Raw genomic sequence first — 17,809 nt, 5'->3', positions numbered from 1 at the left:
TCAAATTTCATCCACTAATAAATATATCATTGAATTCTAATAGTTACAATTAATAATTATAACAGTTATATATGTTTTGTATTATGTATATAATTATATATAATTGTTGCATATAACAGTTTCTACTAATGTGACATTTTTCAACTGCAAAAGGCACTCAAATTCCACAGAAAAACATTCAAAACCAGAATTACACACCTTTTGCTGTAGTTCTCTTACTGCATTATCTCTATCCATGCATGCCTGTCTGAAGGCTTCATATGCCTTATTGAGTTGCTCACCAATGTTTTTATCCATTCCTCTGTGTCCTGTAGCATCACTATAAATGATGGAGTAAATGACAGGTCTGTAAAGTAATCAGAACAATTTAGTTAAGTTATATTAATTGCACTTTAAAAATGCATACTTTTTTATTTAAGGATTTTTCCCCAAAGAAACCTTTTATTTAAGGAATACAAACTTCATGTATTTCATAAATACAACTTTAGGAACATAGTGATTCTTCCCACTGTACTCACCCTCCCACCCACACTCCCATCCCTCTTCCTCCTCCCTCTTCTATTCTCAGTCTTATATTTTACTAAGATCTATTTTCAATGAACTTTATACACAGAAGATTAACTCCATACTAAATAAAGAGTTCAACAAATTGTATGAAAAAAACTGTTCCTCAACAGTCAAGACCAAGGCTGTTCAGAGTCATTGTACCTTGAAGTTGATTTCACTTTTTTGTTTTAAGCATTTTTTTTTTTTTAGAAACTTAATTAACTTTAAAGATAAACCCAAGAATGATACATTTTTTTTGGGAGCATTTAAACATAATTATAGTTTAAGAGAAATAAGAATATCCTCCACTTAATACACTAAAACAAAGTAAGTCTTTGAGAAGTTTTACTATTAACTAATAATACAACTCTTTGAGGACATAGGTCCTGCATGGGAAGTTAGTGCACAGTGACTCCTGCTGTTAATTTAACAATTTAGCAATTAAAAATCTTATATATGATGTCAGTGATCACCCGAGTCCCTTGACATAAGCTGCCTAGGCTATGGAATCTTTTTGAGTCTACAAATTCTCTCAGTGTTTGGACACGGCCATAAGCCAAGTAGAAGTTCTGTCCTCCCTTCAGAGAAAAGTACATCCTTCTTTGATGACCACTTCTTTCCACTGGGGTCTCATCCACTGAGATCCTTCATGTAGGACATTTTTTGCTACAGTGTCTTGGCTTTCCATGCCTGAAATGCTCTCTTGAGCTTTCCAGCCAGACCAGAATGCCTTAAGGGCTGATTCTGAGGTCAGAGTGCTACTTAAAGCAAATGTCATTCTAAGAGTCTGCTGTATGGACTGCTTTCCATGTTGGAACATTCACTCCTTTAAAAATGCACCTTAAAGATGGTCCTGTATGTAAGGTTTACTGCAAGCACTATAGCATTAGGCACTTTAAAGGCATAAGAGTCTCATCTAAAATCCAGAAATATTATGAAACCTTAACTTCTTTAATTTTTAAGTATCTTTACTAATATTCCAGTTCAAAAGATTCTAGTTTGAAAAATAATCTATAAATGCAATCTAAAAATGGAGAAATATAAAAGGCCATTTTATTAATACTTTATTATAGACATATACTACAGGACTAGCAAAGTGAGAAGGGATTTCTTTTACTAAATGGATAGTTACTCCCACTTAAACTGTGAATTCTTGCTACACTGAAATTAGAGCAAAATTAAATAGATAATAAATGTTTGTGGTTGGAGTTCACACTGTTGTTATTGGAGAGCAATTAAAATGTGTGAAAATGCTTATTTTAGCACAAAATCTAGGGAGAGCTGTTGTTGGATTGCATATAAAAAAAGAAAAATCAAATCCCTTTAGTCCTACCCCCACTACATATTAGTTTCCCAACTTCCCTGCTGTTTCTGAACTACAGGTGATTTGCTCAGTGGAGGTAATTGGGTTTTATCAGCACAGTTTGTATAACATCTCTAACTGCATTCCTTGTCTCTAAGCAGAGAGCTAATGACATTCTTTCTGTCCAGTTGTATAAACCACAACACAGGACCTTTTTCTTAATTCTCTAATAGCCACAGAATAGACAGAAGTACAAATTTTTTCACTTTGGGGACATCTTTATTTATTGTAAAAAACAAGTTTACTGAGAGTCACATAGTCATTTCATAATATGTATTTTTCATGAGACTTTTGAAATTGTATGCACTAATTTCAAAATTTCTGCACCAAAATACTTATCTTTTAATTCTGTTGTCCATGATTTTTTAAATTATTAATGTAAAGAGAATGGATCTCATGTATTTCATAGGTAGAATTCAAAGAAGATAACCATACTTCCCTCCCTCAATTTCCTTTCCTGGATATCTTTTATAATTGGTTTCCAAACTGTCATTTAAAAATTTTATCTTTGGGCCCATAATGCTTTGTAGAAAAATTTTAGCATTTTCAATTCAGATATAATTCATAAAACAAAATAACATCTACCATTTAAAAGGCACATTACTACAGTACTTTTTTTTTTAAAATAAGATTTATTTATTTACTTGAAAGGCAGAGTTAAAGAGAGGCAGAGGTAGAGAGAGAGAAGACAGAGAGAGGTCTTCCATCCACTGGTTTACTCCCCAGATTGCCGCAACATCTGGAGCTGTGCCAATCCAACCCTAGGACCCAGGAGCTTCTTCCAGATCTCCCTTGTGGGTGCAGGGGCTCAAGGACTTGGGCCATCTTCTACTGCTTTCCCAGGCCTTAGTAGAGAGCTGGATTGGAAGTGGAGCAGCCAGGACTTGAACTGATGCCCATATGAGATGCTGGCACTGCAGGTGGTAGCCCCACCCATTATGCCACAGCGCCAGCCCCAACAGTACTTATTAATATACTCACTATGCAGGCTGGTGCCGTGGCTTAACAGGCTAATCCTCCACCTTACGGTGCTGGCACACCAGGTTCTAGTCCCGGTTGAGGCGCCGGATTCTATCCCGGTTGCCCCTCTTCCAGGCCAGCTCTCTGCTATGGCCCGGGAAGGCAGTGGAGGATGGCCCAAGTGCTTGGGCCCTGCACCCGCATAGGAGACCAGGAGAAGTACCTGGCTCCTGGCTTCGGATCAGCAAGATGCGCCGGCCGCAGCGGCCATTGGAGGGTGAACCAATGGCAAAAAGGAAGACCTTTCTCTCTGTCTCTCTCTCTCACTATCCACTCTGCCTGTCAAAAAAAAAAAAAAATATATATATATATATATATATATACACTCACTATGCTATAAAACCATCACATCACCATCGTCTAATTCCAGAACATTATGATCTCCTCCAAAAGAAACTGTGCCTATTAAAAGTTACTCCCAATTCTTCTCCTCTGTCTTCTTCCTAGCAACCACTAACCCCTTTTCTCTTCCTATGGATTTGCCCATTTTGATATTTCATGTAAACAGTATCATAAAATACATGGCCTTTACGTTTAGCTTATTTCACAAAGCATAATAATTCTGAGGTTTATCCATGTTGCAACATGTAACAATTAGGTTATTTTTATGGCTGAATAACAGTTCATTGTACAGTTATGCAATATTTTATTTATCCATTCCTCAGTGGTTTTGATTTGCATTTCCTTCCTGATGTCAAGCATCTGTCCTTGTTCCTATTAGTCACTTAAATATCTTTGGAGAGATGTCTATTCAAATTCTTTTTTTTTTTTTTTGGCCCACTTTTTAAATTGGCTTGCCTTTTTGTTGTTAAATTGTAAGAGTTCTTTATTCCAAAATCAAGATGGTTACATTGTATTTCTCCCATTTTTAGATGTCTTTTCACTTTCTTTTTAAAATTTTATTATTTTTATTTATTTTACAAGGGGGCGGGGAGAGAGAGAGAAAGAGAGAGATCAATCGATCGTTCCCATTTGATGGTCTTCTCCCCCAAATACCTCCAACAGTTAGGTCTGAACCAGGCTGAAACCATGAGCCAGGAATTCTGTCCAGGTCTCCCATGTGGCTGCCAAGGACCCACTACTTGAGCCATTGCCTGCTGCCTTCCAGGGTGCATATTAGCAAGAGGCTAGAATCAGGAATAGAGCCAAGATCCAAACCTAGGTGCTCTGAAAAGTGATGTGGGTGTCTCAAGTGTTATCTTAACTGCTAGGCCAAACACTCACCCCTCACTTTTCAGATAGTGTTTTTTGATACATTTTAAATTTTGATGAAGTCTAATTGACCATTTTTTTTTTTCTTTGGTTGCTTGTGGTTTTGGTGCCATATCTAAAAAACTGTTGCCTAATCTAAGGCCAGCAACACTTTTACCAGTTTACTTTTTTATTTTTTAAGATTTATTTTAAGCCGGCGCTGAGGCTCAATAGGCTAATCCTCTGCCTACAGCGCTGGCACACCGGGGTTCTAACTGAATTCTGTCCCGGTTGCTCCTCTTCTGGTCCAGCTCTCTGCTGTGGCCCGGGAAGGCAGTGGAGGATGGCCCAGGTGTTTGGGCCCTGCGCCCGTGTGGGAGACCGGGAGAAGCACCTGGTTCCTGCCTTGGGATCAGAGTGGTGCGCCGGCCGCAGTGCGCCGGCCGCAGCGGCCACTGGGGGGTGAACCAATGGAAAAAGTACGACCTTTCTCTCTGTGTCTCTCTCTCTCACTGTCCACTCTGCCTGTCAAAAAAAAAAAAAAAAAAAAAAAAGGTTTATTTTATTTGAAAGGCAGAAAGAGAGGGAGAGACATAGAAAGATCTTCCATCTGCTGGTTCACTAACCACATTGCTACAATGGCCAGTGCTGGGCCAGGGTGAAGTAAGGAGCCAAGAGTTTCTTTTGGGTCTCCTATACAAGTGCAGGGGCCCAAGCACTTGGGCTATCTTCTGCTGCTTTCCCAGGCACATTAGCAGGGGGTGGTACTGGATGTGGAGCAGCTGGAACTTGAACTGGCATCCACAAGGGAAGCTGGTGCTGCAAGTGGTGACTAAACCCACTGTGCCTTAGCGCTGGCCCACTAACTAGTTTTCCTTTTGAGTTTCACAATCATCTTTAAATATCCAGGTACAAGTAATATTTCAATCCTCTCTTCTAGTATCTTTCATTTTAAGATACTGAATACACTCCTAAATCATTTACCAGGCTGGATTGAAAAAAAAAAATTCCTAAGTTTTTATTACAGGGATCACAGTGTCATTACTTCTGAAGAACTGACAGAATGATAATTATTTAGGTGTTTCACTTAGGAACTTAAGTTTCCACTGTGACCTCTGATAGATGAAAAAATCTGAAATTCTGTTAGTATAATTAACAGTGACTTAGACACTACAGAAACACAAGCACTTGGCATTAATACTAAGTGTCACTTTGAATATTTTATTCCTTTAGATTTATCTCATCCAAACAAGTATCTAAGACCAGTTAAAAAATACCTGAGTTTAAAAATAAGTATGCAAGTTAAGTGTCACAGGGTATAGAATATACTGTAATATGCCAATGTAGAAATTAAAAGTGGCTAAGTTATATATCACTGTCTTAAAAATATTGTAATAAATTGTCACTGTAAATATCATCTGTACTTTTATATCTTGGACAAATAAGAGCCCTGACCTGGCAATTCAGCTAGTTTCTTGCTCTATCGTATCACCGACTGACCCTTATATCACTAATTTTTTTTGACAGGCAGAGTTAGACAGTGAGAGAGAGAGAGAGAGAGAGAGAGAGAGAGAGAGAGAGACAGAGAGAAAGGTCTTCCTTTTGCCGTTGGTTCACCCTCCAATGGCTGCTGCGGCTGGCGTGCTGCGGCCGGCGCACCACGCTGATCCGAAGCCAGGAACTAGGTGCTTCTCCTGGTCTCCCATGTGGGTGCAGGGCCCAAGGACTTGGGCCATCCTGCACTGCACTCCCGGGCCATAGCAGAGAGCTGGCCTGGAAGAGGAATGACTGGGACAGAACCCGGCGCCCTGACCGGGACTAGAACCTGGTGTGCCAGAGCCGCAGGCGGAGGATTAGCCTATTAGAGCCGTGGCGCTGGCCTTACTAAATCTTTTGTGACCCAAGCTTCTTTAAAGATGACTGGACTTAATTTCTATAGAACTTCCTTGTTTTACAGTTCTTGAGTTTGTACGTTAAAAATTCATGTCTGTGCCATCAAGAAGGTGTATTCTTGCTTTTAAAAATGTAAATGCAGTGCTAAATTTAGCTGCATCATATGCAAGTAAATCATGTGGAGCCTTTACTTCAGGTCCTTGAATTAGATCACACAAATGTCACTAAGAAGAGCTACCAAGTAAATTCCACATGGATGCAAACTATTTCCTGATAAAGAAATGCATGATGAGAAAACAAGATTCACATTCATACAAATAAACAAATGATAGATTTCATTACTGTCTCTCAACCAATAAGAGAATTGGGTGTTTTATTAGTGACACTGAGCAGAGAAAAAGGAAAGTCTGTAGGACCTAGCTAATTAAATTGGACAGATTTCACATATTAACACCCTGAACTTTAAAGCCACTTGTTCATCTTTTTTTTTTCAGCATTTGTTAAGTGTAAAATTAATTTCACAATTTAAGAGGCAGTCACATTTCAATTACATTTTGGTATACCTTCTGCAAAATTTGCTAGGCTCCAGGGGAATGCTTTTTATTTATAGTAAACATGCTTAAACTCAAATCTCATGGCCAATCTTATTCTCCAAACTCATGAGGTTGAAATTAGAGCAACCTAATTGTGCTTTGGAAACACTTCAGTTAGCATTTCACTTTAATTCCTGGTTTGGTTTGTTGGTTTATTTCTGCTACACAAAGAAATCATAAGCCACTCTGATGCCCCAGAAGGTAGCATGGCAGGCTAAATGAAAATCCACACCCACCATCCCCCCAACTGCAATCCTCCTGAATCCTGGGTACTCCTCTATGCATCCATTTAGGTTCTTCTGGTTTTTCTACCCTTTTAGTAAGCAGGCAAAATAGGGGACAGCAGGTTCTTGTCCTATCTCCTGGCCCTGTGAATGCCTGTATAGGAGGAGCCACCAAGAAAATCCCTCAGCAGCAGGTTGTTTCCTCTTCCACTGGTCCTTAGGTTCAGCAATGAAAACTGTCCTGGAATAGGAGCAGCAACCTGAGCTACGGAGATGATTTGACCCTCCCTTGGTAAAGTTTCCCAGCCCCAAGAAAGGTCAACTGCTAGGGTCAAGTTTGATTTTAAAAAAACATATTCCATTACTATTCAATTCAATCAGAAAAAAATTTGCTTGCTTATTGTATGCGAGGCACTATGTGGGAAGCAGCAAGGAATTCAGAGATAGTACTACCTTAGAGACCTTAGAATTATGTTTATTTAAGAAAGTATTTTTATTTTCTTTTATTGACAGTCATTTTTTAAAAAAAACTTTACTAATTTGTTTGAAAAGTTACAGAGAGAGAGAGAGAGAGACAGTAAGAGAGAGAGAAGAGAGAAGAGAGAAGAGAGAGATTTTCTGTCCTCTGGTTCACTCCCCAATTGGCCATAACCTCCAGGGCTGCGGCAAGTCAAAGGCAGGAGCCAGAACTCCATCTGGATCTCCCACATCAGTGGCAGGTGCACAAGCACTTGGGCCATCATATGCTGCCTTCCCAGATGTCATCAGCAGGGAGCTGGATTGAAAGCAGAGCAGCTGGGATGCAAATTAGTACTCCAACAGGGGATGCCAGCATCACAGGCGGCAGCTTAACCAGCAGCACCACAATGCTGAACCAACAAGGTTCAGAAGGCTTAAATGACCTACCTATGGCTACAAAGCTGTGCTACAAACTGGACTAAATCTTCAAAATTCTTAGTTCAAGGACTGTTTGTAAAATATTGTCAAGGGTGCCATGGTGCATTATTCATTCAATAAAACATTTACTGAATGCCGATTATGTGCAAAGGTTTTCTGGGCACTACAGATGTAATGAGAACAAAGTAGATATGAAACTCATTTCATGAAGGTAAGTTAATGTAACATGAAGCATATATAGGAGTGTCCCAAGACATCCAAAAGGTACAGTGTCAGGAGGGTGGAAGAAATGTTCATACTTATTTCAAAAGTTCATGAAAAACTTTGAGAGCTACGTGGTATCTGAATAGGGTTTAGAAGTATGGGTAGAATGACTTTATCTTTTTCTTTTATTTTGTTATCAAATAGCAACCATTCTTTCTGAAACAGGTTCCCCATTGTTATAAAGATGTTTTTAGTGTTAGATAATAGCCATCCTTCTCTAAAGCATGCATTTGTTATGTACTTGATTTTGCTGATCAGGACAACCCTTGAAATGATTACTATAGAAATGAGTAGGATGCCTGAAAACAAGCTTCTATACTTTTAGAATGAAAGGGCCAGGTGATCCAATCTCCTTAACTTTATGACTATATTAGCATTAGTAAGCAAATAGAGAGCATAGATGTTTGTGCCTACAAATATGGTGACTTATTTTTCCTCATAAATAATATATTTAAAGGAAGTCATCATTTTTTTAAAATTTATATAACAAATTAGGCCTTGATTGCAAACCAGTTGACATAGCATTTCATTTCACAATGGTAAGAAGGAAGAAGTTACAGGGAATGTCCTAGAAGTACACTGACAATATTATACTGTAATATAGTATTAAATATGTGATTATCATACTGTGAAGATTAGTATGATAATTCATTCAATAATATTTATATATTCCTTTCTTTTTTTAAAAAGATTTTATTTTATTTGAGAGGTAGAGTTACAGACAGTGAGAGGGAGAGAGACAGAGAGAAAGGTCTTCTTCCATTGGTTTACTCCCCAGATGGCTGCAATGGCTGGAGCTGTGCCAATCTGAAGCCAGGAGTCAGGTGCTTCTTCCCAGTCTCCCATGTGGGTGCAGGAGCCCAAGGACTTGGGCCATCTTCTACTGCTTTCCCAGGCCATATCAGAGAGCTGGATTGGAAGTGGAGCGGCTGCGACTAGAACCCGGTGCCCATATGGGATGCCAGTGCCATACCCGGAGGATTAACCTGCACCACGGTGCTGGCCCCTTGTATCTTCCTTTCTAACCACTACTAGGCAGAGTGGAAAAAAAATAGAGGCTTCAAATTCAGATCTCAGATGTGCAATTCTCTAGCCACTTACTTAGCTTCTCTATGCATCAGTTTTCATATCCTAGTTTGTAGAGTTATTGTGAAGATTAAGTGAGACCATATGTGAAATATGTTATCTGTTCCTCAATCTTCATTCTTCTCTTATAGTACTAGTACTACCAAATTTCACTGGGTCCTATGACCATGTTCTGATCATTGGGAAATTGGTGTAACGTCCAAAACAAGCTCCCATTTCACCTTTTGTCCTTTCCCAGCTGGATTGAATGTTGCAGTGGTAACCCACCTATAACACTGTGGTAAGGGCAATACTTTAGATATCACAGAACAAGAGTGAAGCATAGGTCCTTGACACTGTGGAGTTACCAGGCGGACTTTGGACATCATATACTTAGAGTTGTTACCTGCAAAAGAAATCCAATTTCTATCTTGTTTAATCACTGCTTTGTGGTCTCTAAAAAAGTAGCTGAATTAGGCCGGCGCCGTGGCTCAACAGGCTAATCCTCCGCCTTGCGGCGCCGGCACACCGGGTTCTAGTCCCGGTCGGGGCACCGATCCTGTCCCGGTTGCCCCTCTTCCAGGCCAGCTCTCTGCTGTGGCCAGGGAGTGCAGTGGAGGATGGCCCAAGTGTTTGGGCTCTGCACCCCATGGGAGACCAGGATAAGCACCTGGCTCCTGCCATTGGATCAGCGCGGTGCGCCGGCCGCAGCGCGCTACCGCGGCGGCCATTAGAGGGTGAACCAACGGCAAAGGAAGACCTTTCTCTCTGTCTCTCTCTCTCTCACTGTCCACTCTGCCTGTCAAAAAAAAAAAAAAAAAAAAAGTATAACATTCAAAAAACTAAAAAAAAAAAAAAAAAGTAGCTGAATTATATCCTGAATGGTACAATATTCAAGACTCATTCAATGCTGAACACACAGTACGTGCTCTTTCCTCCCAGGAAAAGAGATTGTTGTAGTCTTTGACCTTTTCTCCAATTAAAGCTTGTTACTTAGCGGGTTGGACACAACTGAAAATAATCAATCGATATAGGCGGTCAATCATAAATGTGTAAATAAAGTAGGGTAGGAACAATATCTTGCTAAGAACACAAGTACAGGAATTTGTTGGAATCCACCCAATGGTTTACTCAAGATTTGTGCATTTCATTGCAAGCTGTACCTCAAAAGTAAAAGAAGAAAAAAAGAACTGTTAAATAAAAGGTATGAACAAGACACAGGCTCAATAGAAGTGAGTATTCTATTTATTCAAGTGTAGTGTGTGTGTGCGGAGAGGATGGATAGATGAAGGTGGCAAAACAGGCTATAGTAAGGGTCAACATGTGTAACTGCTGCACTGCAAAAACCCTTGGGGACACCATTCATAAAGACTATGATTGGAATGGCAACTCTTGGCACTGTAGAGTACACTAACTGTATAAACTACATAGAACTAAGTTACAGTCAGATTGTAAATTTTACTGTAAGAAATTTATACTGGGGCCAGCGACATGGTATATTGGGTAAAAGCTGCCGCCTGCAATGCTGGCATCCCATATGGGCACCCGTTCGAGTCCCGGCTGCTCCACTTTTGATCCCACTTCACAGCTCCATGCTGTGGCCTGGGAAAGCAGTGGAAGATGGCCCAAGTGCTTGGGCCCCTGTACCCACGTGGGAGACCTCAAAGAAGCGCCAGGCTCTTGGCTTTGAATGGGTGCAGCTCCAGCAATTGAAGTCATTTGGAGAGTGAACCAGCGGAACAAAGACTCTCTCTCTGCCTTCATAACTCCGCCTTTCAAGGAATAAACAAGCCTTTAAAAAAAAAAGAAATTTATACTTTAACTTGTTGACATAAAGGCATAATGGAGGGCTTTCAAGCAGGATACGGACGTGGTTTTACAAAGGTAGACTGGATGCCTCACAAACTAGTAAGGGAGACCCAGTGGGGATATTTCATAGGAAATTATTGCTGTATTCTGGGTGAAAGTTGAGTCTGAGCTGTAAGAGAAATGGAATAAGAGTGGTTTCAGGAGATATTTCAAAGGCAGAAATAATATGATTTAGTGGTCAGCTGTATTTGCACAAGAGACAAAAAGGCAGCATTGGGGTACCTTAGCTGGGAAAAGGGCCTTGGAATCCCTGCATTTTAATTAACAAAGTGCCCAAGGTGATTTTATTGCAGATGACTGGCCAGCTACATTTTTTCAAAATATTAGGTAAAAAGTGATGGTGTTCAGGGCCGGCGCTGTGGCACACTAGGTTAATCATCCGCCTGCAGTGCCAGCATCTCATATGGGCACTGGGTTCTAGTCCCGGTTGCTCCTCTTCCAGTCCAGCTCTCTGGTGTGGCCTGGGAAGGCAGTGGAGGATGGCCCAAGTGCTTGCGCACCTGTACCCGCGTGGGGGACCAGAAAGAAGCACCTGGCTCCTGGCTTCGAATTGGCGTAGCTCCAGCCGTTGCAGCCATTTGGGGAGTGAACCAACGGAAAGAAGACCTTTCTCTCTGTCTCTCTCTCTGTCTCTCATTGTCTGTAACTCTACCTGTCAAATAAATAAATAAAAATCTTAAAAAAAAAAGTGATGGTGTTCAGACACAGGAAAATAGGAAGAAAATATTTTTGAGTAAGGTGAAGGTACTAAATTGAATTTTGGATGAAAATGCTTGGAGAGATATAATTCATAATAAGGAGGAAGAAAGAATCAATGAAGTGATAAGCAGTAAGAAATGAAAGCTAGATGTGACTACTGTATTCTTAAATTCCTTTTTTGAATGTCCTCTGACACTAGTACAGCCTTGAACAGTCAACCACACCAAAATATTTTTACTAAAAAAGCAGAGAAAAAGACGTGTGTACTTTTCAAATGAAATACTGAAATGAAATAGTGAAAAGAGAGAGAAAACACTTATTATTGTACCACCTTATATAACAAGATATGCAACTTTTTTTTCTAAACATAAACCACAAAGGGAATACGCCCACTGTTGTTTATGCAGATGTCAAAAGAAAAACTAGGAAATGCATAAATTACTATGGCATTTAAGAGTAAGCCTGTTATCTTATATAGAGAGACTACTAACTAAATAGGAATATTACTAATGCTTTGGTCTATTAACCTTTAAACTGTGTTTAAATAAAAGAAAAAATAAGCCTGTGGCAGAATGTTTGAATAGTTTTTTTCTAAAGTCTTTCTCTACCAAATTTATGACAAAGTAGTATTACTAATGATGTTTCAAAGAGTAGGAGAGTTTATATATTCTTCTAGTCTCAATCAGAAAGGCTTGAAAGAAATATTTTCAGTTATCTTAAAAAGGTCCTCCCAAATATACAAGCTGCACAAGATTCATAAAGGACAAATTTGTTTTTAAAACAGTAGTTAAATCTCATGTGCAGATTAGCTGCCCCTCCAGCATCCCTGAGTCAATACAAAGGGAGTGAGTTTTTCTATGTGAGGAGAGTGAAACTTCAGGTGATAGAGGACCTTTTCAGAAACATCCTATTTTCCTCTTTAAATCACAGTTTAAAATTGCTGAGAGCCATTTAGCCTTGAAAATGTCACCAAGATAAATAGCAACAGGCAAAAGCCTACATAATTACAAAAGCTGTACTCTGTGTTCCTAACCACTACACAGGACTCCACAGCTCTTCATATCCCTTCTTTTAATTTCCCTGAGGACACCTAGGGGCTGCTGGGCAAATGCTTCCATGTCACAACTTGTTTTATTAGAAGTAATTGTGAGAAATCCAATGAGAAAATAAATAAGGTTTCAGAGATTTACAGATCTCCATTTCCAGTCATTCTCAAGATGTTTAGAGTGTGATTTTAAATGTATAACTTTAAAGCTAGATCCAATATTTTCATATTATGCAACGTACTCTCTCTCATTCTGACTGTTGAATATTCCTGAAGATAGAACTCAACAATCCATAGGAAGCCAGATAAACCAACCTTCCAAACCCCCATCAATGCCAAAATTATCCAATTCTCCAATCTTTTTAGGGGCCACACCAGTTTTTCTTAAACATAAATATTCATATAAAGTCTAACACTTGCTGTACCATCCTACCATAGGAAAGCAAAAGTTGATTATAAGCTTTGATTTGCTGTTTGTCTGTGGAATAACAACAAAAAAGATGCTATAAAATAAACATTCAAAACAATATATATATATATATATTTTAAAGATTTATATATTTGCGAGAAACGGAGCAAAAGAGAGAATGTTCCATCAGCTGGTTCACTCAAATGGCCACAATGGACAGGGCTAGTTCAGGCTGAATAAACCTAAGAGCCCAGAATTCTATTCGTGACTCCGACATGGGTGACAGGGGCGGAAGCACTTAGGCCATCTTCTGTTGTTTTCCCAGGTGCAATGACAGGGGGCTGGATTGGAAGTGAGCAACAAACTGAACAAGCACTCTGATATGCTAGCATCACAAGCAGCAGTCTGTGCCACAACAATATTAACTATACCACATTTTGTATAACATTCATTAATTTTTCCATTAAAAATAGCTTGTAGACTAGAAATTCTAAATTTATTTATTTGCATTTTAAAAACATTTATTTATTTGAGAGTCAGAATTACAGAGAAAGGGGGAAAGACAAGAGAGACAGATTTTTCTTCTGCTGGTTCACTCCAAAAACCAAGAGCTCCATCTGGGTCTCCCACATTGGTGGCAGAGGCCCAAGCACTTGGGCTGTCTTCCATGGCTTTTCCCAAGTCATTAACAGGGAGCTGGATGGGAAGTGCAACAGTCAGAATGCTGGCATTGTAGGCAGCAGCTTTACTCTCTATGCCACAATGTTAGACCCAGACATTCTAAATTAAAATAAAAAAAAAATAGTCAACCAAAGATAATAATCAGAGTTGGGGTGCAGAATACATATCTCAGTAGACATTCTTGGTGATGGGTGAGATTGAATAAGTCAGTTAACCTTTCCATGGCTCTTGGTTTCCTCACCTGCCCTAGTTTAGAGTGTTTAGGGTAGACTCAGGCTATGACAGTAGCTCTCAATCTGTCAGTACATTAGAATAATCCAGAATGCTTTTAAAAAATACATGAGGAAACCCTTTCTAAGACTTCCTGGATCATAATTTTGTGTTTCAGGAAGACAGTTTCAAAAATCACTGGCATAGAAGGTCAGATTATTGCTGGGAAAGCACTGTAAAACACTATACACATTTGCACCAAGGCAGGAAGGCAAACTTTCATGAAGTAGCATTTTTCCCCACACTGAGCTACCTTCTGAATTGTTGCAGAAGAATTGTATAAAATTCAGAAACAGAAATGACTGTTTCTGTAAAAAGAGAGAGAAAAAGATATTTTGATACTTTGGTAGGTGCCCCAAGAACAACAACAGTTTATTGATCTTGGTTCTGTGAAATTTCCACAGTTCATCAGTACTTGTGACAAATGTTTTCTTTGCTACTGGAATTCTTGTTGAGAAATTTGAGCATGACCACAGACTCTGTCTGTCTTCAGTTTGAATGGCCAAGTATCCCAACAATCAAGGAGGTGTTTCCTAGTTCCTCATGGGAAACACTGGAACAAGGTACAGCTGACACCTACTTGTCAGGCGTTTTTAGTAAACCACTTTATTTTAAATCTTCCCTCTGCAGGAACACATGTTGCCTTCCCTTTACAGATGAGCAAACTGAGCTACAAAATGCTGAAGAAGTTGCCAAAGGTCTCAGAATTAGAAAACATTTGTTTGGAACAATCAGATGAATCCAGGTCTCTCCGATGTTAAAGCACAATCTTTTGCTTTTCTCTCTTAATATGGTTTTTATTTATTTTAATTAAAGCTATACATACCTCTATCTGAATGTTATGCAGTCCTGTAAGACTTAAGAAAAAAGTTTTTCTCTGTTGCGCTCTACCCATTTTCTGTTTCTCTTTGGCATCAACTTTTTTGGCTGAGTCTTCTTTGATTTATCATTGCGTAGCTAAATAACATGTAATATTGTCACTATTCAATTTTCAGTTTTACATACCTTCCTATTATGCAAAATAAGGACTCCACACTCTTTAAACATCTCCTCCTTCCTATTCCCATTTTTCAAATACAGTACATCCTATTTCTTGGTTAGATTAGCATTCAGCTTTTAGTCTCCTTTCTTATTATTATATAAAGCTATTAACCACTGAACCATATTATATACTATGGCTTATTTTCCTTTTTTGAAAAACTTCTTCCTAAAAAACTTTTTGTTTGCTATTATCACTAACATAAATCAGCATATTCAGGTACTTTACATATTCTATCAATTACATCTTCTTAAAGGGATTTTTTTCTTGAACTTTTTGACTTGCTCTAATCTAGCTTGGTTGCTCTCTCTGCCTGATATAAGCTTTCATCTTGGGATCTTTCCTCATCTTGAATTTGAGGACTCCTTTTGTTCAGGTCTTTCTCTAATTGCATCCTTCATTTCCAGTATTTGCAATATTTTTTCCTTCTTGTTTTATACTTCCATTTAATGGTGGAAATACTCCAGAGACTTCTTGAGAGTGGCAAGTAAAGTTTTGAGACCCTGCATAAGTGAAAATATCTTTACCTTCACACTGAATTGATGATTTGGTCAGTTCAAGTGTTCTTGGTTAGAAGTAGCTTTCCCTCAGAACTTTGAAAGCTTTGCTACAGTGCCTTCTAGTTTCTATTTGTTTTTGTTAGAGCTGACTTTCATTCTGTCTCCTAATCTTGTTTTTCCTCTTTGGAATCTATCAGGATTTTTTTTTTTCTTGTCTTCAGCCTGAAATTTCAGGACCATATCTTGTCGTGGACTATCCACCTCCATCACAATGGGTGCCTGGTGGGCCCTTTTAATCAGGAAATTCCATCCTTCAGTTCTTGGAATTTTTCTTTGGCAGTTTTCTTTGTTTTTATCCCTTTCCGGGACTACTACTATCTGGATATTGAATCATTCTGAACAGGTACTACAATTCTCCCCACACTCCCTATTCTCTAATGATGAACTTTTCTCATTTCACAGTTGTAGTATTTTAAGTATGTTATGCTACCAAATGATAGCCTGGATAAAAAAAGTAATAATCGAGGGTAAGTAACGGTGCATCAGGAAGTCCACTGAGGCTGGAGGTGAAGGAACAAAACGTTCTACTTCCAAAAACAGCTCAATTAGAATAGATGAACTTTGTTCAGCTACATATGAGTATACTGGAATTCTAAGTTTGAAGAAATAATAGGTATAAAGGTAGTATCCATCCCAGGATGATTTGTTCTTCTAGAAGGTGTTTTTGGCAGAGCGGCAGAGACAAATGTGGGAGGGAAGAAAATCCTCTCTGTCAGGTTTCCCTCACTGCTGAGTATATTCTACTTCTGGGTAAATGTTCTGCCAGGTGATACGCCAATGCAAATCTAAAGCAGTTTCAGAATGCAGAAAGGAAATCTCCTTGAGTAACTGTTAGCCCCTTCCATGTACCCTAGAAAAGAAAGCCACCAGTCTTCTCCTACCTCTTGGGTCTGAATAATTGGAGTTCACATTTTGTTTCAGAAAAGCTGCTACCTTAGCAGACAAAGAGGCGAATAACTGGGTAAAAGATACAGCCTTTTTTTCCTATATCTCACTTACATGTTCCCTTCCCCATCCACAAAAAGCATCAGGAGCAAAGGCAGAAAACCAGTCAATAACATAGCACTAACAGATAAGTAAGATATAAATAAGATGTCCTTTTTCTTTGATGGTTAAGGTATACCTTTAAAGGCACTAAAAAATATGTGTTTTTCTTACTTGAAAAAAGGAAATGGAAGAGAACTGTTATACCCTTTTTTTTCATGCAATATGTTTTTTTAATGTTTCATTTTTTTATTTAGTAAATATAAATTTCCAAAGTACAGTTTATGGATTACAATAGCTTTCCCCCCCATAATTTCCCTCCCACTCACACCCCTTCCATCTCCTGCTCCCTCTCCCATTCCATTCACATCAAGATTCATTTTCAATTATCTTTATATACAGAAGATTGATTTAGTATATATTAAGTAAAGATTTCATCAGTTTGCACCCACACAGAAACACAAAGTGTAAAATACTGTTTCAGTACTAGTTATAGAATTGTTATACTCTTAATATTTACTTATGATCCTTTTCTATTTTTTAATCACAGTTATGTAACACAAGCAGCCAATTCTCTGGACAGCAACTTGCATTTCTAGTCTCAAACCCAGGTTGTAAACTTTGGTTATGGACATACCTATAGCACATCACACTACACCTGTTTCTATGTTCCAATCAGAATTTGAATTATATATATATATATTTACAGGCAGAGTTAGACAGTGAGAGAGAGAGAGAGAGAGAGAGAGAGGTCTTCCTTTTTCCATTTGTTCACCCCCTAGATGGCCACTACGGCCGACATGCTGCGCTGATCCGAAGCCAGGAACCAGGTGCTTCTTCCTGGTCTCCCTTGTGGGTGCAGGGCCCAAGTACTTGGGCCATCCTCCACTGCCTTCCCGGGTCACAACAGAGCTGGACTGGAAGAGGAGCAACCTGGGCTAGAACCTGGGGTGCCAGCACTGCAGGCGGATGATTAGCCTAGTGAGCCGCAGCGATGGCCAAATTTTATATTTCTTCGGTAAGCTTCTTAGCCATTTGTATCAGGATAAACAAGGAAAGATATCTCTGCTAAGTAATCCCAAACCTTTCCAGTCAAGAGTCTCCATTTTGAATCTCAGAAAGTAGTAAAACTCTCTGTGATATCTTTGAAGAAAAGTTTGAAGACTTCACTGTAAAAGACCACACCCATAAGAGTTT

The 17,809-nt window shown here is 39.0% G+C and overlaps 1 protein-coding gene across 4 annotated transcripts in view; it reads right to left on the bottom strand.

Annotated features, from left to right (window-relative positions):
- TANK (TRAF family member associated NFKB activator) overlaps positions 1 to 17,809 on the bottom strand; it is a 91,183-nt gene that overhangs the window by 53,607 nt on the left and 19,767 nt on the right. For all 4 annotated transcript variants that reach the window (XM_062187300.1, XM_062187291.1, XM_062187316.1 and 1 more), the window contains exon 2: positions 199 to 346. In XM_062187300.1, coding sequence (XP_062043284.1) covers positions 199 to 297 — 99 coding nt within the window. In that variant the 5' untranslated portion in view covers positions 298 to 346. The remainder of the gene's footprint in view (positions 1 to 198; positions 347 to 17,809) is intronic.

This window comes from Lepus europaeus, chromosome 1, assembly GCF_033115175.1.
Source record: "Lepus europaeus isolate LE1 chromosome 1, mLepTim1.pri, whole genome shotgun sequence".
NCBI classification, from domain to species: domain Eukaryota; kingdom Metazoa; phylum Chordata; class Mammalia; order Lagomorpha; family Leporidae; genus Lepus; species Lepus europaeus.
This window is presented reverse-complemented; position numbering and strand designations above follow the sequence as displayed.